At 41.9% G+C, this 24,199-nt stretch overlaps 3 protein-coding genes across 5 annotated transcripts in view; 1 reads left to right on the forward strand and 2 right to left on the reverse strand.

The window, feature by feature from the left end:
- Positions 1 to 3,166: 3,166 nt before the first annotated feature.
- DERPC (DERPC proline and glycine rich nuclear protein) lies at positions 3,167 to 5,017 on the reverse strand (the record flags this gene model as incomplete). Its single annotated transcript, XM_081275313.1, has 1 exon — positions 3,167 to 5,017. One exon carries the CDS (start codon positions 5,015 to 5,017, stop codon positions 3,395 to 3,397), a length of 1,623 nt encoding a protein of 540 aa, XP_081131439.1. The 3' UTR covers positions 3,167 to 3,394.
- Positions 5,014 to 15,145, reverse strand: CHTF8 (chromosome transmission fidelity factor 8; the record flags this gene model as incomplete). The annotated part of the gene is made up of 4 exons (XM_081275314.1): positions 15,038 to 15,145; positions 6,019 to 6,076; positions 5,644 to 5,761; positions 5,014 to 5,238 (listed from the first exon to the last, which is right to left on the reverse strand). Exons 2-4 carry the CDS (start codon positions 6,039 to 6,041, stop codon positions 5,014 to 5,016), a joined length of 366 nt encoding a protein of 121 aa, XP_081131440.1. The 5' UTR covers positions 6,042 to 6,076; positions 15,038 to 15,145.
- The window catches only part of UTP4 (UTP4 small subunit processome component), a 30,663-nt gene continuing 21,577 nt past the window's right edge, over positions 15,114 to 24,199 (forward strand). Inside the window, exons 1-5 of one of the 3 annotated variants that reach the window (XM_081275305.1) lie at positions 15,114 to 15,243; positions 16,003 to 16,163; positions 20,074 to 20,265; positions 21,280 to 21,364; positions 23,039 to 23,128. In XM_081275305.1, the coding sequence (XP_081131431.1) occupies positions 16,005 to 16,163; positions 20,074 to 20,265; positions 21,280 to 21,364; positions 23,039 to 23,128 (526 nt within the window). In that variant the 5' untranslated portion in view covers positions 15,114 to 15,243; positions 16,003 to 16,004. The remainder of the gene's footprint in view (positions 15,244 to 16,002; positions 16,164 to 20,073; positions 20,266 to 21,279; positions 21,365 to 23,038; positions 23,129 to 24,199) is intronic. The other 2 variants (XM_081275303.1, XM_081275304.1) reach the window with 2 other exon arrangements.

Here is a 24,199-nt window from a genome sequence, read left to right on the forward strand (position 1 = left end):
CCCCAAAAGATAGCAAGCTTATATTACCACCTCCTTTTCCTTGCAGATTTTCTTCACCCTTGGCTTAGTTGTTTTTTTTTTTTTTTTTTTTTTAAGGTGTGAAGTATTCAGAGGCAAACCAGAGCCCTGCCAAGCCCAGACCTCTTCCAGTCAGTTCCCAAAGTTTGTTGACCATACAAGCCCTGGTCCAAATGGGACTGTAACCACACCCCCTCCAGCTACTCACTGAACTTGGCCAGGCCAGACTGAGGTTTTAGCTGTGCCAAGTCCATGTTCTCTTCTCTGCATGAGGGAAGCAGATAGACTGCTTCTTCTCTGCCTTCTGCTTATCTACCAGGTTCAAGTTCACCAGCACATCTTCTTCCTTCAGTAACACACCTCTATCCTTAAGGGTAGACTACAGCCATCCCCTCTTGAAAGGAATCAATGGCACACTCCACAGTGAGGCTCTGTGGGTCTGGTCAACTCTGCCTAAATTCCTCTTCCTCCAGAGTACTGACACCAGACTTGATCCATTTCTTCCAGCAACTCAGTCCTGTTCTCTGTCAAGTTATTCTGCAGCTGTGACAGGTTGTGGTGTCAAGCCAGGATTCATCCTCCCTCAGTGTCTTTATCTTCTTCAACTGTGATTACCTGCTTTAGTACTGGGGATTGAACCCAGGGGTACTCTACCACTCAGCTACATCCCTAGCTTTTTTTTATTTTGAATTTTGTGACAGGGTCTCACTAAATTGCCTGGGCTGGTCTTGAACTTGCGAGTCTCCTGCCTCAGCCTTCTCAGCAGCTGGGATTACAGGCATGTACCATCATACACAGTTTTCCAACTTTTGGTCCAGCAGATGCTTCTCCTTGGCAGCTACTTGCTTCTACAGCTCCTCTTGCTGTCACAAGGTCATGGAGTTGATGACATCGATTGCCACAGATTCCTTGGTGCCTACCTCTTTCTTGATGGCATTGACCTCCAAGGGTTTCAGCCCAAGCTTTGCCCAAGTTTATTGGTCTTCTTGATACTGACTGCTGAGGCACCTTCAGCACTAGTTTTTCAGATGGCAGCAGCCTTGTAGCTATCATTGTGCTACTCCTGCTTCATATCCCTTTTTAAGGTCTTGGCCTGGCTGCTGTTCCTACTTGGGTGCTGCAGTGAGCCTGGCTTCTGCCCTGCATCAGCTACTCTCACATTCACCCCTCCCCCAATGCTGCTACCAGTCCCATACTGGGTGCCCATAGCCTCCATGATCCTGCTGCATCTTTCACTCCTGGTGCTTCTTGACAACCCCATGGTGCTGCATCAGCCTGGAGCCTGGCCTCCAAAGCCTGGGACACAAAATGGGAACACTTCTGGGTCACATGACAGGTACTGTTCTGTTTGTGGCTGGAAACCAAGAAGGGCTGCTTCTGTCAATTGCCTTGGAGCCTTTTTTTTTCCCTTAATTTTTCAGGTCAAAAATTTTATACTGCACTTATTTGTCAAAATAAAGATTCATGTAATGTTGCTGTTAGCTTTCCATTTATGTGCTGAAACCCCTGACATAAATCAGCTTTAGGTTTCATAAGGTTCAGACCATGGTTGCTTGGCTCCACTGTTTCTGGGGATGTGGTGAGGCAGAATAACATGGTGGGAGTCATGTGGGGAGTGGGTAAAGTTGTTCACCTCATGGCTACTGGGAAGCAAAGAAATCCAGAGAGGAAGGGGTCTAGACAAAGTACACCCTTCAAAGGTTTACCCACAGTAATCTCCTTCCTTCAACTAGATCCCACCTCCTAAAGTTTCCACCACTTCCCAATAGCCTATTAAACTGTGAATCTGCTGGACATGGTGGCCATGCCTTTATAATCCCAGTGAATCAGGAGGCCGAGGCACGAAGGACTGCAAGTTCAAAGCCAGACTCAGAAATTTAGTGAGACTCTAAGCAACTTAACACCCTTTCTCAAAAAAAAAAAAAAAAAAAAAAAAAAGAAGAGGGGAGGAGCAAGGATGTGGTTCAGTGTCCCTGGGTTCAATCCCCATTCCCCCCACCCCCCATTCATCAGTAAACCAGTCCACTGATGAGGTTAGAGCTTTCATGATACAACCACATTATACCTCCAAACACTGCTGCACTGGGGAATAAGCTTTTAACACACGAGCTTTTTGGGGACATTTCGTACCCAAACCATAAGAGTAAGGTTCCTTCAGCTACTACTTCTTTGTACCTAATAAAATTGGCCCTTTATTCTAGCATCAAAAGGACTGAAGTTGAAACAGTTTAATCAGTGGAACTCGAAAGCAGGTAAGTTGTTATAGCTGACTTGACATGGGGAATATAGTTGGCTTATGCTGATAACTACACACCCATGAGGGCTTTTATTGTAGAGGTGAGGCAGGGTCTATGGTGAAATACCTGGCAAATGAGTGAGCTAAAAACCAAAGATTCCTTACTCCTTGAGTGGAAGCATTTTAGGGGGCAGGTAACAGAGGATTGCGGCCAAGCTGAAATAATGAAAAACAGGTAACCTCTCTCTGTGGAACAGGTAACAAAATGGATTAACAGCAGAAGCCCTCTCATCCCATTTATTAGAGAAACAGTAAGAAAAGATACAATGTGGGAAAAACACCAACCATCCTTCACATCAGGCTGAACGAAGCACAGTGATTTCTCCCCTTCACCCCCACCCCCACCCTAATTCCTATATTCCCACCCACATCAGTTTAAATCTTGAGGTTCTTTGATTGGGAGTACCAGTGGAGAGGGAGCTGGATAAGCAGAGGAGTCTTTAAATCCAGCTGTCTCTAAGTCCCAGGAGAAAGGAGCTGCAGGCCCAGCCACTCAAGCAAAAATTGATTTGGTGGGTCCGTGAAGTCGTTGTCTACCTCCCTGTGCTCTGTGCTCAAGCCCCCAAGGAAAGGTCTGGCAGTAGAAGATGACCAGGTCCAAGCTGCCCAGGTCAGAGCTACTGAAGCATGGTTCATTCACCAATGCCACACCTCTAGAAAGCAGTGAGCTGATTCTCCAGTGGGGAGCAGGGGAATACACACGAATTGGGACCTGCAGGCCAATGTATCCCTGAGGAAAAGTCCACAAGAACAATTCAAGAAACTAGTAAGAAACAAGGGGCAGAAAGCTGTGGGACAAAAGCACAGCAGGTTTCTGGAAGGCTGGAGATTCTTTCTCTTGAGGCTAGGATCATTCCCTCCTGCCAAAGTCAAAGTGCCCCACAAATAACATTTCACTTTCAGTCAAAAAAAAAAAAAAAAAAAAAAAAAAAGGCAGAGGAAAAAGATGGCTCATTTGAATTTGAGCCCCAGCTATGTTCTTCAGACAGTAGCTCCATATCAACCCTTTACCTAAGAGATAGTCCCTAACCAAAACCACAGTGCCTGGAAAACAAGGTGGTCCTGGAGAAAAAGTGGTGTTTAAGGGGGTAACATTCCATTTGGGTACATTGCAGCCATTGGACCACCTGGTCTGGGGAAAGCAGCTGGGTTTGTGCCAGGGAGGCTCCCCACTCTAGGAAATGGGACCAAATTCTTACCTGCAGGGCCATTCATCCTTGGAAAGGAGGCTGGGTTTAGACCCAGGGTCCCAGTTGGCCTTGCAAAAGGAGCTGGGTTGATACCTACAGGGCCTGCTGGAGAAGAACCCAAGGGCCCAGCAGCTGACCTGGGGAAAGCAACTTGACCTGGGCCTAATGGACCAGTAGATCTTGGGAAGGCAGCTGGACTTGGACCCTGAAGGCCAGTGGCCCTTGGGAAGTTGGCTGGGTTGGGGCCAAGTGGCCCAGAGGCTCTTGGGAAAATTGCAGGACTTGAGCCCTGGAGGCCAGCAGACCTTTGGAAGGTACCTGGGTTGGAAGCCAATGTCCCAGAAGACTGAGAGAAGGCAGTTGGGTTCAGTCCCCCTGAACCTGTTCCCCTTGGAAAGGGACTGGCATTTACTCCCATTGGGCCACCTGGCCTTGAAAAATGAGCTGAATTAGGGCCTATAGGGCCAGGAGCCCTTGACATGGGAGATGGATTTGGCCCTGGGAGGCCAATTCCACGAGAGCTAGGACCCATGTTTGGGCCTACAGGGCCAGGCACTCTTGCCATGGTGGATGGGCTTGCAACCATGTTTCCAGAAGCCTGTGAGAAAGAAGCTGAATTTGCTCCTAAAAGACCTGCTGCTCTTAGAATGGGGGCAAGATCTAGGCCTTGAGGTCCAGCCATTCTTAAGTTAAGACTAGATCCTGTACCCAAAAGGCCACCTGTTCTGGTGTCTATATTTGGGCCTTGGCCTAGGCCACCAGCCCTTGGGTTAGGACCAAGACCTGGACCCATGCCACTTGTTCGTGGGTTGGGCCCAAGGCTTGGGCCTGGAAACATACCTGACCTAGGGGCAGGATTTGTACCTAAAAAGCCTGATCTCAGATTGGGACTTGGTCCAGGACCAAGGCTAACTGGCCTAGGATTGGGAGGGCCATTCCCAGAAGGTAAGAAGCCACCTGCTCTCAGGTTGGGTACAGATCCAGGGCCTAAGGAGCCACCACTTCTAGGGTCAGGACTTGCTCCCAGGAGACCACCTGCTCTTGGGTTAGACATAGGACCTGGGCCTGGGAGACCTCCTAACCTGGGGTTAGACATAGGCCCTGGGCCTGGGAGTGCCCCTGTTCTAGGGTTTAGAGTTGGTCCTGGTCCTGGGCCCAAGAGGCCACTGGGCCTTGGAAAAGAAACTGCGCCTGTGCCAGCAGGATTCATCCCTCTTGGAAAAGAAGCCATGCTTGGGTCACGAGCACCAGCAGGGAAAGGTGCTGGATTTGATGCCAATGGGCCTGATGAAGATGGAAAAGGAGATGGGTTCCTTGGAAACGGGGCCAGATTTCCACCAAGAGAACCAGTTGCCATAAGGAAAGGATCCGAGTTCACACCCAGTGGGTGGCCTGCGTTCAGAATAGGACCCCCCTGTGGTCCCAGGGAACCGTCGAGCCGTCCTCGAGGTGGCAGTGGAGCACGAGTCCAAGGAGTTGGCCGCTCTCTAGGGAAAATCCGGGGTTCTTTCATACTTTCTTGGGGATGTTGGTGATAATGGGCTTGGGGCGGGTTTTGAAAAGGATCTTGTTTTTGATGAGTGCCGTCACCAGGTACCGGGTGCCAGTCTCGTGGCTAAGCTCATCATAGTCCTGCTCCCCAGGAGCGTGTTTGACAAGGACCGCAAAAGGTTTCTCCAGATGGATGATTTTCCCATACAGGATATGATGTCCCACGATCAGCACAGGGATTCCCTTAGGCAGAACAAGAATGAGATGCCTGAGGTTCAGGGCAAGGCCATTCAACTCTGGTGCCTTTTAAAGCTGCTCTTGGCAGACAATGCCAGCACCTCTATTCCCTGGTTTGGCTCTACCACTGTTATCAGCCACAGTGGATGACCCACCCTTATCCCCTTTTTATTTCTTTCTAGCCCCATGTAGGAGAATTTCTACTTTCAGAAATGTTACCTTTCTAGAAAACCCAAAGCTAAATTTCCCTGTTACTGCAGAGGTGGGGGAAGAACAAGCAGATAGCTCTGCAGATTAGCTAGATCTTGAATAACAAACCTGAGGGCAGTCCTCACTTTGGATCCTGGGAGCACCACCTTGGTGTAGCTCGCTTTCCTGAGGCATTAGGCAGGGAAAGAAAAGCCCCCTCACCTCAGTGGTGTAATGTAGGTCTCCCAGGAGGTTTCCAGCTAATCCAGTGCTGTAGCGAGCCTCGATCTCCCCCTGTAGCTCCATCAGCACCCATTCTGCCAGGCCTCCAGCCCCCGCACTGCAAGCAAAGGGCTGGCGGTTACAATATTTTTGAGGGGTGAAGGATGAGTAGTGTCCTACACCACCATTCAAGGCCCAAAGAGACTCTGTTGAGCACAAGTTCTTGGGAAACTGGGCAGTGCTAGGCACTCAACTATAGATATGAATGCAAACATCAATGCAAGATGCACCTGAGGACCCTGATTCTTCCAGAAAGACATGAAACCTATATAGCCCTAATTATTCAAGCTAAGTAAAACCTCAAAATGTACTCACCTGGAAATAACAATTTGCACCATGAGCTTTCCTTCTTTAAAAAACAACTGAAAATAAACTGTAGAGAAAAACAGAAAAAAAAATATTTAGGAAAAAAATGATAGCCAATGACAAAAATGACAGCTAGTATTTACCACTTATGTATTAGGTAGGCATTTTCTAATGCTTTAAACACATTACTCTGTTCCATACCAATGCCATAAAAGGTAAGTTTTCTTTTTCTGTACACTCAGACAAGGTTGCTGGAGATCATCAACAGCAACCTTTGATATGGCTCAGTGGTAAAGGCACAAGGCCCTGGGTTCAATCTTAAACACATACACACACACCCCCACACACACATCACCGTCAACTACAGAATGGAAAAATAATAGGTATCACAATTGTGCTCAAGGTTGCAAAGCTACTAAGTCAAACAGAATATGAACCCAGGATACACACCACAGAGACCACTCTTGAATCTTGTTCACATGCCTTTCTCAAGGATACTCTATTTTCTACTCTGCATGCCTCTAAAAAACTAAAGAATTGTTAGGTCTTAATTTTTTTCATTGGTGATGATATAAATGTCACATCGACCACTGGGTTACCTTTAATTTCTAGGTTGAGAGAGCCTTTCTTTAACTAAAAATCACAACTGGAAAAAGTCCTTCTGCCAAAACCAGTGAATGGTAAACTACTTTTTATCCCCCAATACTAGGTTTAGAACCCAGCGATGTTCTACCACTGAACTACATCCCCAAGCCTTTTTGAGACAGGGTCTTACTAAGTTGCCTGGGCTGGGCTTGAACTTATTATCCTCCCAAACTGCTGATATTACTGGCTACACACCACTGCATTTATGTTAGTAAGCTGACTTCTTTTATTTTTTGGTTGAGGGATTGAACCCAAGGGGGCTTAATTACTGAACCACATCCTCAGCCCTTTTTTTACGTTTTATTTACAGACAGTGTCTTGCCAAGTTGCTGAGACTGGCTTTGAACTCATGACACTCCTGTCTCAGCCTCCCAAGCTGCTGGGATTACACGCATTTACACAGCACCCATGATGTTAAAGCTTTTTTTAAAAAAAATATATATTTTTAGTTGTAGATGGACACAATACCTTTATTTTTCTTACATTTTCTGGTGCTGGGGATCAAACCCAGTGCCTCAAGTGTGCTAGGCAAGCACTCTACCACTGAGTTACAACCCCAGCCCTTGTTAAACTGACCTCTGGTGTAACTTTTAATAAATGCTTTGATATAAAAATATTCCAACATTTACATACTTTCATTTTATACAATAGCACCACCTGGTGGCAAGTTTGGAGTACTCTACAAGATAAAGTTGGGACGGTTTTGCCTTAAGACAAATAGCTTCACTTGCACTTGTGAAGGGTTGAATTCACAGGGATTAAGGGGAAGAGGGACCAAAACTACAATCTCTAAATCTTTCAAATGTACATATGGAGTTTAGTGGAAGGTTATCAGTCCAGTATTTATCAACTTGAGGGAAGTTAATAGGTATAACTGCTCAAACTCAGTAAGCATCTGATTAAAATACTAAACAGGTTTATTAGTGTTTATCTTCATTTTGGATCTCCAGAGAAAGGGATACTGCCAATAGTCTTTTTGTTTTGTTTTTCATGCCAGGGATTGAATCAGTGAGCCACATCCCCAGACTTTTTTTGCATATATTGAGAGACAGGGTCTTGCTGAGCTGCTTAGGGCCTCACTAAATTGCTAAGACTGGCTTTGAACCTGCAATCCCCCTGCCTCAGCCTCCAAAGCCACTGGGATTACAGGCATGTGCCACCACCCCCAGTTTGCCAGTAGTCCTTTTTTTAAAAAAAAAATCTTTATTTTATTTGTTAATTTTCATGTGGTGCAAGCGCTCTACCAGTGAGCTACAGCCCCAGCCCTTGCCAGTAGTCTTATGTGATGGGAGAACCCTTACTCTCAGAGCACCAAACATACTGGAAACATTGAAGATGGTTAATTCACTAGACTTCAAACAGAAATAGCAACTAACATGTTTTGAATTTTCATTACGGACCAGACTCTGTGCGTATAGGTAGATAGTGTCACATTCAATAAGACAACTTTATGACATAAATCATATACCTAGGGGCTGGGGATGTGGCTCAAGCGGCAGCGCGCTCGCCTGGCATGCATGCGGCCCGGGTTCGATCCTCAGCACCACATACAAACAAAGATGTTGTGTCCGCCAAAAACTTAAAAATAAATATTAAAATTCTCTCTCCTCTCTCTCTCTCAAAAAAAAAAAAAAAAAAAAAAAAAAAAAACCAACAACAAAAAAAACTTCCTCCTGTCTCAGCATCCTAAGACCTGGAACTCAGGGCCTGTACCACAGTGCCCAACTCTCAGATTTCTACATCTTTTTGGTATTAGGGATTGAAACCCAGTGGCACTTATCAACTGAGCCATATCTCAAGCCTTTTTTATTTTTTGAGACGGGGTCTTACTAAGGCGCGTAGGGCCTTGTTAAATTGCCAAGGCTAATCTTGAACTTGCAATCCTTCTGCCTTGGCCTCCAGAGTTGCTGGGATTACAGGTGTGTGCCACCATGCCACATCCAACTCTCAGGTTTCTTGAAGCCAAAAGAGTAATAATTCAAAATAAGGCCTAAATTCAGATTCTAGCCTGTGAGCATGGATCTCTACACTTTGATCACACACAAGTCATTTAATGACTATGGGGCTAACAACTAGATTGACTTACTGAACTACTGTGATGACTAAATTTAACGCATATAAAACTGCTTTAAGGACCCCAAGTTCTACTAAAAAAAAAACTAGTATTTTTTAACAGAATGGAATAAGCAAATCAGCATTTTATCAAAATTTTAACTATAATCTAGAAAATGGTAGAGACTTGATTTGATAACAGATTTTGGAGGCTTCTTATGAATAAGCTCTTGATGACTGATCATGCTGTATATTTTCCTTGATAAGTTATAGTAAAATAAGGTGGCTTAAGAGAATCAACAAGGTGTTCACATAGATAAATGTGTTGTGGGAAGCTCAGAGCAGGAGACAGAACCTATTTGCTATCAACCAAAATCAATTTTTACATCCTTTGGCCACAGGCTTGAAACTGGTATGTGTGGACTGCTTAGGAGAGGTGGATACAAAAATATTTTAAGTATTTGTTCCCTGGGATAGGGTGGCAGTTGCATACCAATCTGTGAGGCTTCAATGAGTACTGAAGGAGAAAGCCCTGTCTATCAATACTGGCAGATAAGTAGCAACGCGCCTAAAAGAAATCAAGTTGACAAAAACTTGACTTACACTAGAACATCTGGGATGCTTCTGATTTACACATAAATGAAATGCAAACCCAGCTGATAGTCTAGCCACACTTACATAATGTATGTATACACAAGGGAGTACTAACCCAATTATTAAGAAATGTAGGGGAAGGCATCCATTTAATGAATTTAAAAATTCTATTTTAGTGCCTTAAAATACTCTACAACACCTGAATATTATTATTCCTTTTCTTGTGCCTTGAGACTTCCAGGCAATTGTCCTCATGGTCGGAGTAGGTCGGTATAGCTGCGTATTGAGGATACATATGTTGGAGACAGCAGGGACTATAAATACGTATTTTAGGGTACAGGTAATTTTAAAAGTGAGAGCTGGGCATGATGGTGAATACCTGTGATCTGAGCAACTCAAGAGGCTGATAACAGAAGAATTGGCCAACATGCGCAACTTAGTGAGATATTATCTGATGTATACCCAGAGGAATAAGTAGTGGTGCTCCATTCGTGTACAATGTGTCAAAATGCATTCTACTGTTATGTGTTAACTAATCTGAACAAATAAATAAATAAATAAATAAATAAGGCAGGGGGAAATAACTCAATGGTAAAGTGCCTCTTAGTTCAATCCCCAGGATGGGGTGGGGGGTAAGAGATGATATGAGAACTTGCAGCTCAGTCTGTCCCCAGTCCCTTGAGAGTGGGCAACAAGCAAACAAACGAAAAACCAGTGGGGAAGAATATAAATTGAACATCCCTTATCCCCAAATATGACAAGCTCCAAAATCCAAAACCTTTGAGTATGATACCAGGGGTGCTCTACTGTAGGACTACATCCTCATCCATTTTAAATTTTATTTTGAGATACAAGTCTCACTAAGCTATGGAGGCTGGCCTCCAACTTGGATCCTCCTGTTTCAGTCTTCCCAGTCGCTGGGATTATTATAGGCATGTGCTACTATGTCAGCTAAAATATGAAACTTTTTGAGGACAATGCCAGTACTCAAAAAAACTTCAAATTTCAGAGCCAAGTGCAATGGCACACAGCTGTCATCCCAGTAGCTCAGGAAGCTGATGCTGGAGGATTTCAAATTCAAAGCCAGCCCCAGCAACTTAGTCCCAAAGCAACTTAGCAAGACTCTGTCTCAAAATAAAAAAGTAAAAAGGGTTGGGGATGTGGCTCCATGGTTAAGCACCACTGTCAGAAAAATAAGTTTCAAATTTCAGAGCATTTTGGGTTCATATTAGGTATTTTCAACTAATAAAAGTCTATGTAAACATTCCCAAACCTAAAAAACTCCAAAATTTGAAACACTCTGGTCTAAGAATTTTGGACAAGAAATACTTAAATGTGTACAAGTCAAATCCTATTAGTAATAACAAATACAATAAAATTACAATGAAAAATCTCTATGTAACAAATGGATTTCAAAGTCTTCAGTCTCAATGAGAAAACTAAAGCAATTTCTAGTTGTTTGATTGAAGATTTGGCTTGTTTAGAAACTGCAGCTCTATCAAAAGCAACATTTGAAGGCAGTTTGAAGAACACACTATGTATCCAATTGCAAAACTAAGAGTTAGTGGGAGAGCTTCCCCAGCAAGTCTCTTCAGAGGACAGTTCAATCCCAGATTTGACTACAACCAATGGTTACAAACAATAATTCTAGTTTGATAAAGTAACTGTAGAGTAGTGGTAAATTTGTAATGTAGCTTTTCAAAAAGATCATTCAAACTCATCAGATTTCAGAGCGGTAACAGTCTCATAAGCCATAACTAGAGTCCAGTCCTGGAGAGATGGGAAGGTATAGAGAAAATTAAACTCTTTCCCCTGCAATAAATTATGTCCACTTACTCCCAATATCATAAGACGTAAAAGAGTTTTCTACTTAATTTTTCTAGGCTAATAAATCAAACTACACTATAGCAAATACATATGAACTAGGTTATGTTCAAAATTTTTAATATTCTTCAATACTAAAAATTTTATTCTACATTCTTAAAGTTAGCCATATGACTATCTCTGTAAAAAAAAAAAATTAAAAAAAATACTTCATACATTTTAATTCCTCAGTTTAAGGAAAAAAAAAGAGTCCCCTTTTTGGGGCTTCTAGAAATGTAAATTAACTAAATTTGCCCTACATCATCCCCAGTTCTTAAATTAGTGTGGAGGTAAAGCTTCTCTGTCCCTGAACAAATCAGAGCAACAAAGGAACCAGCATTCAAAGAACCAATCCAGACTCACAATACGAACCCTAACCAAAACCCAAAAGCTTGAATCAGACCAATTTGGGAATGTCTTATTTGTACTTGGCTTCTTTCTAACTCTATTGGGAAGTAACCATTATCAAAAAATCTGATAAGTCAAAACACTACCATAGGACTTATTGAGCAGTCCAGGCAGAGTATTAAAAATACAAAAGACAGGGCTGGCACTGGAGCTCAGTGGTCCGGCGCTTACCTAGCACGTGTGAGGCACTGGGTTCGCTATTCAGCACCTCATAAAAATAAATAAATAAAAGGCACTGTGTCTATTTACTATACACACACACACATACATACATACACAAAAGACAAAACAAAACTCATTTCACACACAGCAATTTTTCTGAACATTTAATGAATTCTCTCATTTTATCCTGACAACAACTCTATGGAATAGGAATGGTCTTGTCACTCCCTTTTACAGATGAGGAAAGAGGTTTAAAAAGCTGAAGTTCAGGCAAATGGTCACTCACCCATAAGTGACAGAGTTAGGATGTGGCCTCTAACTCCTCTATTCACCCTTTCTTGTGCTACTTCTATAGAAGACCTGGTTGCTTTACAATTATTAGCCTCATTCTCACAGCATCTCTTACAAAATAGCAAATAAGTAACTTTATAACCTGCCACAGAAGTAGCTAACACATCTATAGGATAGGCAGTTAAAAACAAGCTTAGCCAGGCAAGATAGCAAAAGTCTATAATCCCAGCAGCTCTGAAGGCTGAGGCAGGAAGACCACCCAGTTCAAAGCTAGCCTCAGCAAAAGTGAGGCACTAAGCAACTTAAAACTAATGAGACCCTCTCTAAATACAAAATAGGGCTGGGGATGTGGCTCAGTGGTCAAGTGCCTCTGAGTTCAATCCCTGGTACCTAAAAAAAAACAAAAAACAAGCTTGCTTTATCTTATCCAATATGTAGAGAAATTGATTTAATGCCACTTTCAGAATTCAAAACTTTGTCCTGCTCATTAGTGTGAAGAAAAAGAAGATGGTAGAAGGACCTTCTATGCCATTGATTCATTTAACTTTTGACAAATCTCAATCATCTTATCCTTTGCTCTCTGAATAATTAATTATTTGTTAAAAGATTGCTAACATCTGACTTTTGGGAAAAAACCTGATCAAAGATCCTCATAATGGAATTGCTTCCAAAATAAAATTTGGCAGAAGTGTGCATCTAATTAAACATACAATTAGTAGAAAAATAAGGGGCTTTGACCCAATGATTTGACCTAAATACAAATAAATTTTCCTAGAGCCAAACATTTTATAAGTTCTCATTAGAACATTTCCAACCATTTTATGTTTATTTTTTGGTGTTTAGGACTGAACCCAGGACCTTGAGCCTGGTAAGCATGTGCTCTACCAATTTTAAATATGTGACACAAAATGCATCTGCAAATTGCCAAGCCAAGAGCACTTATTGAGCTTTTGTCTGGTCCCAGGGTCTACGTTTTGTTTAGGGATACAATATGCTTGTCAGATCAACCTGAATGCTATGCCACCTATCCTAAGACAATGGGATAATTTAACCTTATAAATTTCTCTACCAATAGATTGGGCATAAAACCACCTATCTCTAAAGTATGTTGTAAGAATAAAATAATGGATGTACATCTTTCAGCACAATGCCCAACACAAAAGGTAAGTCTTTAGGGTCAAGCTATTGATTACCAGAATGAACTTGGCATTTTCTTGGTATGTCTAATAGAATGTCCTCACACTACAATATACAATTATGTTTTAATGTTTACAATGTTTTATAGGATGTTTACAAACATCCTATAAAAGCAGCAGGTCATCAGAATAAGATTGAGTTTACATTATAAGAACAACTCATACATTGCAGCCAGGTTCAGACTGCTTTAGAAAGTAATTTTTTTGGAAAGTAATTTCTTTGAATACCATGATTATTTTTTCTATGTGCCTTTGCACCAAATGAACAACTGAAAAAGTTTTTACATACAACTGAATACAGATTACCTTTATTAGCAGTGTTATTGTGGTTTTGTGACTGAAGGGACTGGTCTTAGTTTCCAAGGGGATATTGTCTCTTGACAGGCTTATTATGTTACTAAGTCTAAAATCCTGTTTTTAAATGAGATGCTTGTTCCCTTCCAAAAAGGGACTATGGAGGATAGGTGAAACTGAATGCTTCCAAACTTTTCATTAGTGAAGAGTGTGTTCAAAAACATGTGCACATATTATGCATACACGTGGTACTTTGCCATCACATTTTAGGATTCCCATGTTGGAGGGAATCAATTACTGGTATTTGTAGACAATGGGTGAAAAAGATGGCTTCAGGCGATTTGAGTTACTCCAGTTTTCTCCATCTTCTGCTACTCTGCAGCCCCATCTCAACCTTTCCTCATCTTATTGCCACAATACCCTCTCTCTCCCCAACCCCTTACTTTCTAGCCCACCATAGGGTTTTCCTCCTGATGGATTCTCCTCCCATTTCCCCCCACCTTTGCCACCCTTGGCCCCCCTTCCACTCTTTCAACTAGAGCTACGAACATTTCCCTATTTCTAGTCCCGTCCACTTGTCCACTTTCTAGAACTCCTCAATCCGCTCTCCCCCTCCTTCTCCAACCCGCTCCCAACTACCCCAGACTTTTACAGATCTGCCCTTCACTTTCCAGCCACTGAAACTATTCTTCCCTTCCAGTTCCTTAAACTGTCTTCCTCTACACACCCCATTGGAGTTGTCTTCCTTATCATTCACCCTCTTCCCAAAGATTCCTTTTTAAACGACCTTCCTCTACCACCCTCATTATCCAAAATATTCATGAAATTCTAAGCTTCTCCAGGACCCCACCCCACTCATCTCTCGGCTTCACTCCACCCACAAAAGAACCTGGAATTGCTCTCCAATCACCCTCCAATCTTCATCTCTTCCAACAGCCTCTCCAACCCACATGATTTAAAATGTCCCTTAGAACAAACCTCACAATTCTAGCACCCCCCCCCCGCCCCGCAAAGTCGCTATTCCCGCTACTTTCTGGGTTCAGGTTCCATTCCGCTCCAGCAAGCCTCGCGATCTAGGCTCCCTCCCGACCCGGGGAAGAGCCCCTTCCCGCACATACCTCGAGGTCCAGGCCCGCGCCGCCCCCTTCTCCGTCCTCCGCCCGCGCTAGGCCACCCTTTCCGCTCTTCTCCCGCTCCGCCCCGCTAGTTCCCTTCCTTCCTTCCTTCCCTCCGCCTTCCGTCTCCCCGCTGCTCCCTGCCCCCACATCTCTCGGCCCTCCCGCCCCCGGGCCCGGGTGGGTTCACCCCCACCTCTGTGCTGCCTCCCCGCTTCCCTCCCCTTGTCCTGCCGCCCCTCCCCCGCCTTGCCGCTCCCCGCCCCTCGGCTCGCCATTCTTCTCCCAGAGTCGCGCGCCCCGCCCGGCCCCGGCTCCCTAGCTTTCCGCTCTCTCGCGCCCTCGCCCCCGACTCCGACTCGGGCTTCACTCCCCGCAGCCTCCCGCGCCCCCCGCCCGCGGCCTGACCTGCAATGGCGGCCGCCGAGCGCGGCGCCGCGCGGCCAACGGGCGACAACCGAACCTCCCGCCGCCGTCGCCGCCGCCGCGAGCACTGCCTGCGCACTTCCGGCCTCAAGCCGGGAGCATTTCCGGGGCAGAGCTTGAGAGCGCGCGCGCACGTGGGGCCGGGGCGGAGAGAGGCGAACTCTGGGGCAGGCGGTCGTCCGGCCGCGGTGAGTCGGGGAAGGGGCGTGGGAAGAAGGTGTGAGAGCCGAGTCCCGACGGGTGCGGCCTGCTGGGGGCCGACGCCCCGCAGAGCTCGCCAATTCCTTTGTCCAGAGGCGAGTGGTGACTACTTCGTAGACCCCGGGAGGAAAGGGAAGGGGGTGGCGAAGACCTCGCGCGCTCTTCAGACTGACTCTCTTGGCGCGGCCAGTGAAGGCCGAATGCTCCGTGCTCTACTTTTGGGTTTCTAACCTTGAAGGTGGATGAGAGAGGGGCGGATCTGATCCGGTCCCTGCCCTGGTCCTGTAGTTGACGGCTAAGTACTAGACCAGACAGCCAGAGTAAATCACCGAGTTCTGTCGCTTCCTCCCCGTAAGGAGCTCTGGGTTTCCCCTTAGCTATCAGCCCTACGTCACTACCTTAGTTGGGTCTGTGATTTGCCAACTCAGCATTCAGTAGAATTGGGGAGAGGGGCTTACTAAAATTCAGATTTTTAAACATCCCTCACTCCACCCTAAGAGGTTGGAATTCTGGAACTGTGAGCAGGGCGCTTTGGAGTTTATTTGCCGAAATCCTTATTCGAACTATACTGAGCTTTCTGGAGATTGGTAAGATTCTTGCATGGGGCGTGAAAGCATCATTAGATATTTAGGAATGAATTTCAGTGAGATTTAGTTGGAGCCTTTCATCCAAAACAGTAACAATACGAAACTGAATATATGTGTCACTTAATGTTAAACAATAATTACTCTTTTTCCCCTCCCTAGGAATGGGTGAATTTAAGGTCCATCGAGTACGTTTCTTTAATTATGTACCACCAGGGATCCGTTGTGTGGCTTACAATAACCAGTCAAACAGATTGGCTGTTTCACGAACAGATGGCACTGTGGAAATTTATAACTTGTCAGCAAACTACTTTCAAGAGAAAGTAAGTCATTTGGGAGCCTGATTTGGTGTTTCTGATGTTAATTTTCTTCTTAAGTTCAATTCTACAACTTGTAAGTCTTATATTTAAAGAAATCAAATTATTTCCTACTCCTTGTGGTAGTTGTAGAACTTCAGAATTTCTATAATAATCATGATATGTTATTGTCTGATAGAGAAGCTCAGAGTTTTGACCTGTGTGATGTTGATTAGAAAGATTCTAACTAGGGCTGGGGTTGTGGCTCAGAGGTAGAGCCATCGCCTAGCATGTGCGAGGCACTGGGTTCAATCCTCAGCACCACATAAAAATAAAAAATAAAGATATTGTGTCCACCTGTAACTAAAAAATATTTTAAAAAATAGATCCTACCTAGATTATTGGCATATCACTGCTTATCGTTTGGACACAGATTTATTGGATCTTTTGGCCACAACAAGAAGGGAAATTGTGTGGACCATTGTAACTTGATAAGAAAATATTTCCTGCTGGTGGTGTCAGTACCTGTTTCATTGTCAATTTAGAAGAAATGAAACATTTAAATAAAAAACATATATATATATATATATATATATATATATATATATATATATTGTTGGACACAATATCTTTATTTTATCTATTTATTTTTGTGTGGTGCTGAGGAGCAAACCCAGGGCCTTGCATGTGCTAGGCAAGTGCTGTACTACTGAGCCACAACCCCAGCCCTCAAAAACTCTTTGATGACAGGAAGTTGTGTTTCTAAGTTTAGCTGTCTGAGAGAATGTGGATTTAAATGCTATACTACATTTGGAAGTAAAGAATATTTAATTAGATAAAACATCCTTTGGATATATACTGAGATCTGTTAGGCAGCACTATTTTTTTTTTTAAGGATACCAACTACTGATTTTCTTCAGGTGCAACATCTGATTTCAATTCACAAGAGAACAGATGGGTGAGTGAGTGGATTCAATGTCCAGCAGCCTCTTTCCTGGAATTTAGACATCTATAAATGTTTCTAAATGAATGAGTAGCAAGTACTGAGCATTCAGACATACATCAGAAACCCTTCCTTCCCAAAGCTCAGAGAAAAGTGGGAGAAAGATCAGTATATAGGGCTGGGGATGTGGCTCAAGCGGTAGCCTGCTCGCCTGGTGTGCGTGCGGCCCGGGTTTGATCCTCAGCACTACATACCAACAAAGATGTTGTGTCCGCCGAAAAAAAAATATTAAAATATTCTCTCTCTCTCTCTCTCTCTCTCTCTCTTTCTCTCTCTCTCTCTCTCTCTCTCTCTCTCTCTCAAAATAAATAAATAAATATTTTTTAAAAAAGATCAGTATATAGACAATTTCTGATTAATAACTAAAACCTTAGTGGAAAAGTACCTTACTCTGAGAGGTGGGTTAGGAAACCCCTGAGGAACTAATAGAAATATAAAAATCGCCTCTCATTGCCAACCACAGATAGGTTACTTTCTACTGTGTGAAAATGTGCTCTGTGCACATTTGTTGCATCCTTGATTTTCTCCATTTGTCATATATAACAAGTGTAATTATATGATTTGTGTATTTGTTTGGTGTCCTTCCCTGCTAAACTTCACATTTTGTAAGAATAGGAACCATGTTAGTGATGTTCATGACTAGTCCTATCATTTAGTAAATGACTCTCAATTTCTTTTTAAAAATTCATTCAGGGCTGGGTTGTGGCTCAGTGGTAGAGCCCTCACCTAGCACATGTGAGGCACTGGGTTCTATCCTCAGCACCACATAAAAATAAAAAAATAAAAAAAAAGGTATTGTGTTCACCTACAACTAAAAAACAAATATTTTTTTTAATATTTATTTTTTAGTTTTCGGTGGACACAACATCTTTATTTATTTATTTTTATTTTTATATGGTGCTGAGGATCGAACCCAGCGCCCTGCGCATGCCAGGCGAGCGCGCTACCGCTTGAGCCACATCCCCAGTCCCTAAAAAACAAATATTTAAAAAGAAATTCATTCAGTAAAATGGCACGCACGTGGCCCAGGTTCGATCCTCAGCACCACATACAAAGAAAGATGTTCTGTCCGCTGAAAACTTAAAAAAAAAAAATATTAAAAAATTCTCTCTCTCTCTCTCCCCCTCTCTCTCTCTCTCTCTCTTAAAAAAAAAAATTAAGCTTAGGAGCTGGGGATATAGCTCAGTTGGTAGAGAGCTTGCCTCACATATAAGGCCCTGGGTTCAATCCCCAGCACCACCAAAAAAAAAAAAAAAAAAAAAATAGCTGGGTGTGGTGGCAAATATCTGTGATCCTATTGATGATCCTATTGACTCAGGAGGCTGAAGCAGGAGAATTGCAAATTTGAAGTCAGCCTCACTAACTAAGAACTTAGCAAGACCCCAGACCCCATCTTCATATATATATTTAAATTGTTAATGGACTTTTATTTTCACTTATTTGTATGTGGTGCTGAGAATTGAACCCAGTGCCTCACACATGCTAGGCAAGTGCGCTACCACTGAGCCACAACCTCAACCCCAAGACCCCATCTTAAAATAAAAAGTACAAAGGACTAGAGATGTGGCTCAGTGGTTAAACACTGCTGGGTTCAATCCCTAATACTCCCCTTCCCCCCAATTTAAGCTTAATGTAACTTTTTTTTTTTAACATTTATTTAGTTGTATATGAACACACGATATCTTTATATATTTTATGTGGTGCTGAAGATTGAACCCAGTACTTCATACATGTGAGGAGAGCACTTTACTTCTGAGCTACAGCCTTAGCACTTAATGTAACTTTTTTGTTTTATAAACATTCCAGACAAAATACATTGTACAACTGTACAGTGTTTCTTTGTATCCTTATTTTATATATTTAAAAAAAAAATTTAAACATTTCTTTGGGCTAGGGTTGTAGCTCAGTGGTAGAGTGCTCGCCTTGCATGTATGAGGCACTGGGTTCAATCCTCAGTACCACATAAAAATAAAATGAAGATATTGTGTCCACTTAAAACTAAAAAATTAAAAAATAAAAAAAAAACTGAGATCTGGGCTGGGGTTGTGGCTCAGTGGTAGAGCACTTCCCTGGCATGTGTGAGGCACTGGGTTCGATCCTTAGCACCACATAAAAATAAAGGTATTGTGTTCACTTACAACTAAAAAAAAATTTTTTTTTAAAGAAAGAAACTGAGATATTTATTGTGTAGCATAGTTGTAACTGCCTATTGAAGAATAATTCAGAGAACCAATAGTCCAAAACAGGAAAACTGTTCATATGCATGCACATTACAGTAAGACCATCACCCAATCAAGATAGTTGCATTCTTTTTAGGAAATTAGATACATTGAGTACAATTGGATACCTCAAACCAAACTTGAATATATTTTATTCTGAATCCCAGGTAGCTTAACTATTGAGCTGCATCCCTAGCTCCTTTTCATATTTTATCTAGAGACAGAGTCTCACTGAGTTACTCCCTAAGTCGCTGAGGCTGGCTTTGAATTCAATGACCAGCCTGCCTCAGCTTCCTGAGCTGCTGAGATTATAGGCGTGCACCACCATGCCTGGCAAAAGAGTTTTATTGAACTAGTTCTAATTAAAAAAGAAGAAAGGGCTGGGGATGTGGCTCAAGCGGTAGCGCGCTCGCCTGGCTTGCGTGCGGCGGGGGTTCACTCCTCAGCACCACATACAAACAAAGATGTTCTGTCTGCCGGAAACTAAAAAATAAATATTTTTAAAAAAAGGAAGAATGAACATTATACAGAGTAATTTTAAGTAACTACATTTGAACCTGAAAAAAAGCCAAAATGCCTAATAGATGTGATCTTCTGATAGAACAAATCCCACGCTATTTATTTGTAGAGAAGTAATTTTCACCATGTTGCCTATACTCAATCAATGCTGATGACTGATGCATTTATCACAGGTTAAGTTCTGGTGTTTGTGTAGTTTTTCCCAGGTCATGAGTCTCGAGCTACAGAAGCTCTGTGTTGGGCAGAAGGACAGCGACTCTTTAGTGCTGGACTCAATGGAGAAATCCTTGAGTATGACTTACAGGCATTAAATGTCAAGTATGCCTTGGATGCCTTTGGAGGACCTATTTGGAGTATGACTGCCAGCCCCAGTGGCTCTCAACTTTTGGTCAGTAAGCAACTATTGATAATTCAAACTGAGATTTCTCTTGTTCCTATTCTTAACTTTCTTCCCAATGTTCAGAAGGAGAGTAAAGTTATGTTATGGTACATAGTAACTAGAGTCTTAGCTGGGTCCCAGTAATACCAATTCCAATATTGGTATTTAATATTAAGGGTGAAAATTCCGTTGTCATCTTGCCTTCTTTTTGCTGCTAGTTTGGACCTCATTTCATTGGTAATTAAATAAGAGGGCTAAGTCTTTTCAGTATTTCCCAAGCTATGATCATTTTGAACAGGGAGATGTAGAGACTAGTTTTTGTTTTGGTGTGCTGTGTTTTATGAAAAATTTTGGTTTAGAATACAGCATAGTAGGGGGCTGGGGTTGTGGCTCAGTGGTAGAGTGCTCGCCTAGCATGCATGAGCATTGGGTTCGATCCTAAGCACCACATAAATGTAAAATAAAGATATTGTGTCTACCTAAAACTAAAAAATAAATATTAAAAAAGTTTTGGGAGGTTTTTCAGCAAGTTAACCTGTGTGACTGTATTTCAATTGTGTTTCTCAAAAATTGTGAGCATAATTGCCATTAGCACAGGTGTTTGCAGGGATTTAATTTTCTGTGGTGTCTATGGTTTTTTAAAATTTGCATTAGTTTGTATATTATCTTAAAATGCGTCCATTTAGATTATAAGGTTAGTAGGTCTTTTATTTAGGCTAATGTCTAAGAGATATGCTGTAAAATTCTACTTGTGTTGTATGTCAAATGCAGGAATTGGGCCATTGATTAGAACACTTAATATCACCTTGCTTTCTGGCTAGGATATGAAGACTGTCAGGAATTTACTGTCAGTTTTTAGATACTAATATATTTTTCTTTCACACTCTTTTTTTCTTTCAGGGAAAGTTATAGTTTTGGGTATCTATGTATTTATGGGTGTGTGTGTGTGTGTGTGTGTGTGTGTGTATGGTCTATAAAATTATGTTTATTTTCTCTCTGTTTTCTACCTCTTTTTCCTAATAGGTTGGCTGTGAAGATGGATCTGTGAAATTATTTCAAATCACCCCAGACAACATCCAGTTTGAAAGAAATTTTGATCGGCAGAAAAGTAAGGGTTGTTTTTGGTGGGACAGTGAATAGCCTTAACAAGAAGTTATGTTTCTGTGCCACTGGGGATGGGATATTTTCCCACGGCTGCAGGTAATATTTTAGCTATATACTAATTTTATCTCAGTACAGAGAATATACTAGAAACCATCCTGTTGTGTAGCATAGTGAAGTAATGATACAGAAAACCAAAAAATCCAAAACAGGAAAACTAACACTTCTGTGGAAATCAGTTTTTTAGCTATCACTTATTTTTGTGCAGTTTTACCAAATATGCGTAAAATCTTGAAACTAAAATTTTATTATTATGAGTTGTGGTTCTCAATCCTAGTTGAATTGGATCAGCACTGACCTGAAGAGCAGAGATCAGGGAGCAGTTTTTGTAAAGGACTAGGTAGTAAATGTTTTGGCTTTGGTGGCTATTCACTGTCTGTCAACTCTGTCACTATAGCTTAAGGAGCAGCCTGTAGTTAATACTTAAATGAATGAGCATGGCTGCCCCTGGTGAAACTTTATTTATAAAAACCAGCAGTAGGGTGTAGTTGCTTATCCTCTTCTAGAGAATAGTAATTTTCTATGTAATCTGTGTCCATTAGTGATATTTATCCTCTGCTAATCAGGTGTTTATTTTGTTTTTAGTATCTGTTAAGTGTTCTTTTTTAAATATCAAGGTGATACATGCTCTTAAGAAATAATACACATTTAGCCTAATATGAAATAGAAAATGAGCATCTCATTCCACTCTGAAGGCAACATTTTTGAAACTAATCATCTAGACTTTTTTTAATGTATTCATTTAAATAAGTGCACACAGAAGAGTTTTTGCACTTGTTTTTCTTCACTTGATACATCACAGACATCCTTCTGTGTCAGCAGCGATGTTAGTGTGCATGGCTTTTTATTTTACAGTGTTCCATAGTTTATTTAACCAAATCCCATTGATGGATATTTTTACTTATTTATTTATTTATTTATTTATTTTTTACAACTAGTGCTGCAATGAAAATTTTTATATAGTCATGTGTTGATTAGCATTGGGAATGGGGGTTACATTTGGAGAAATGCATCATTAGATAATGTCATGAACATTATGGTATGTGCTTTACATAAACTAAGATGGCTCTGATGTCACTAGAAAATATTATTTTTAGTTGTAGATGGACATAATACCTTTATTTTATTTATTTATTTATTTTATGTGGTACTAAAGATTGAACCCAGTGCCTCATGCGTGCTAGGCAAGCACTCTACCACTGAGCTACACTCTCAGCCGGCAATATAATCTTATAGGACTACCATTCTATATTCGGTCTGTTGATCAAAATGGCGTTATGCAGCACATGACTTAGACATATTTTTGAGCATTTATGCAAGTATTTCTTTTTGGTCAATTCGTAGTACAGTTAATGGGCCCCCAAAATAAACACTTCTAAATTTTGTTAGTTTATTACTAACTCAATAGATTGTATTAATTTACACTTGCATCATTCATTATCTATTATTAAAATATCAAATACTTCACTGTGAATCCCAGACTTTTTCTCATCTGTTGTCTGTTGGGAGTGTGATAGATGGGAGAGTGATGACTGTAGAACACTAGCCCTGAAGATCACTGTTATCTTTTGCTGTGTATTTATGTGTATGTCACTTTCTTTTTTATTGTACAAATCCCAAGGTCGCATCCTGAGTCTCAGCTGGCATCCCTCTGCTACCCACATTGCAGCTGGCTCCATAGACTACATTAGTGTATTTGATGTCAAATCAGGTGATTGTTTTTCTCAGTTTATTTGGGATGTGGGTTTTGTTTGTCAGGTTCACATGTCTGAGTTTCCAAAAGCGTAACTCCTTGTCATGCTTTCAGTGACCTTGATGGCCTAACTTCTCATTAACCTAAGATGGCACCTGGCACGGTGGTAATCCCAGTGACTTGGGAGGCTGTGGCAGGAGGATCAAAAGTCTAAGGACAGCCTTAGCAACTTAGCAAGACCTCGTTTCAAAATAAAAACTAAGGACTGGGCATGTAGATCAGAGGTAAAGTGCCCCTGAGTTCAATCCCCATTACCAAAAAAAAAGAAAAGCAACCCCCCCAAAACAAAAAATAAACAAGCAAAGTGAGACATCTGGGCTGGGGATGTGGCTCAAGCGGTAGTGCGCTCGCCTGGCATGCGTGCGGCCCGGGTTCGATCCTCAGCACCACATACCAACAAAGATGTTGTGTCCGCCGAGAACTAAAAAATAAATATTAAAAATTCTCTCTCTCTCTCTCTCTCTCTCTCTCTCTCTCTCCTCTCTCACTCTCTCTTTAAAAAAAAAAAAACACCAAAGTGAGACATCTACCAGGCATTTCACTCTTTTCTTGGATTATTATTGCTTTGCTGCTTAGCGGAATGCATTATTTTTTCATCATAAGAATTCACAGTAAAATTCATCCGTAATGAATTCTACATTTAGTATAAATGATCAGTAGAATGCCTATTTATATATCCCAGTCTTTGGTAAAAATGGAATGTAAGGTCTTGGTTGCATAGTTGGTGAGACATGAGATCAGAAAGGTAAAGATCCAGGATTTCTTTGTTCTTGGCCTGAAAAATTGGCTAATAGAATCTTAGTGATGGGGCTGGGATGTGGCTCAATTGGTAGCGCGCTCGCCTTGCATGCGTGCAGCCCGGGTTCGATCCTCAGCACCACATACAAAGATGTTGTGTCCGCCGAAAAACTAAAAAAAAAAAAGAATCTTGTTACATGGGCACATCTATACTCCCAAGATATGGAAGCAAAACGTTTCCTTTTTCTTTTTCCTCAATGCTTAAGTTCAAAAAACATTTTTTTAACAGTT

Source organism: Spermophilus citellus (assembly GCF_964194105.1).
Source record: "Spermophilus citellus genome assembly, chromosome: 18".
NCBI lineage: Eukaryota > Metazoa > Chordata > Mammalia > Rodentia > Sciuridae > Spermophilus > Spermophilus citellus.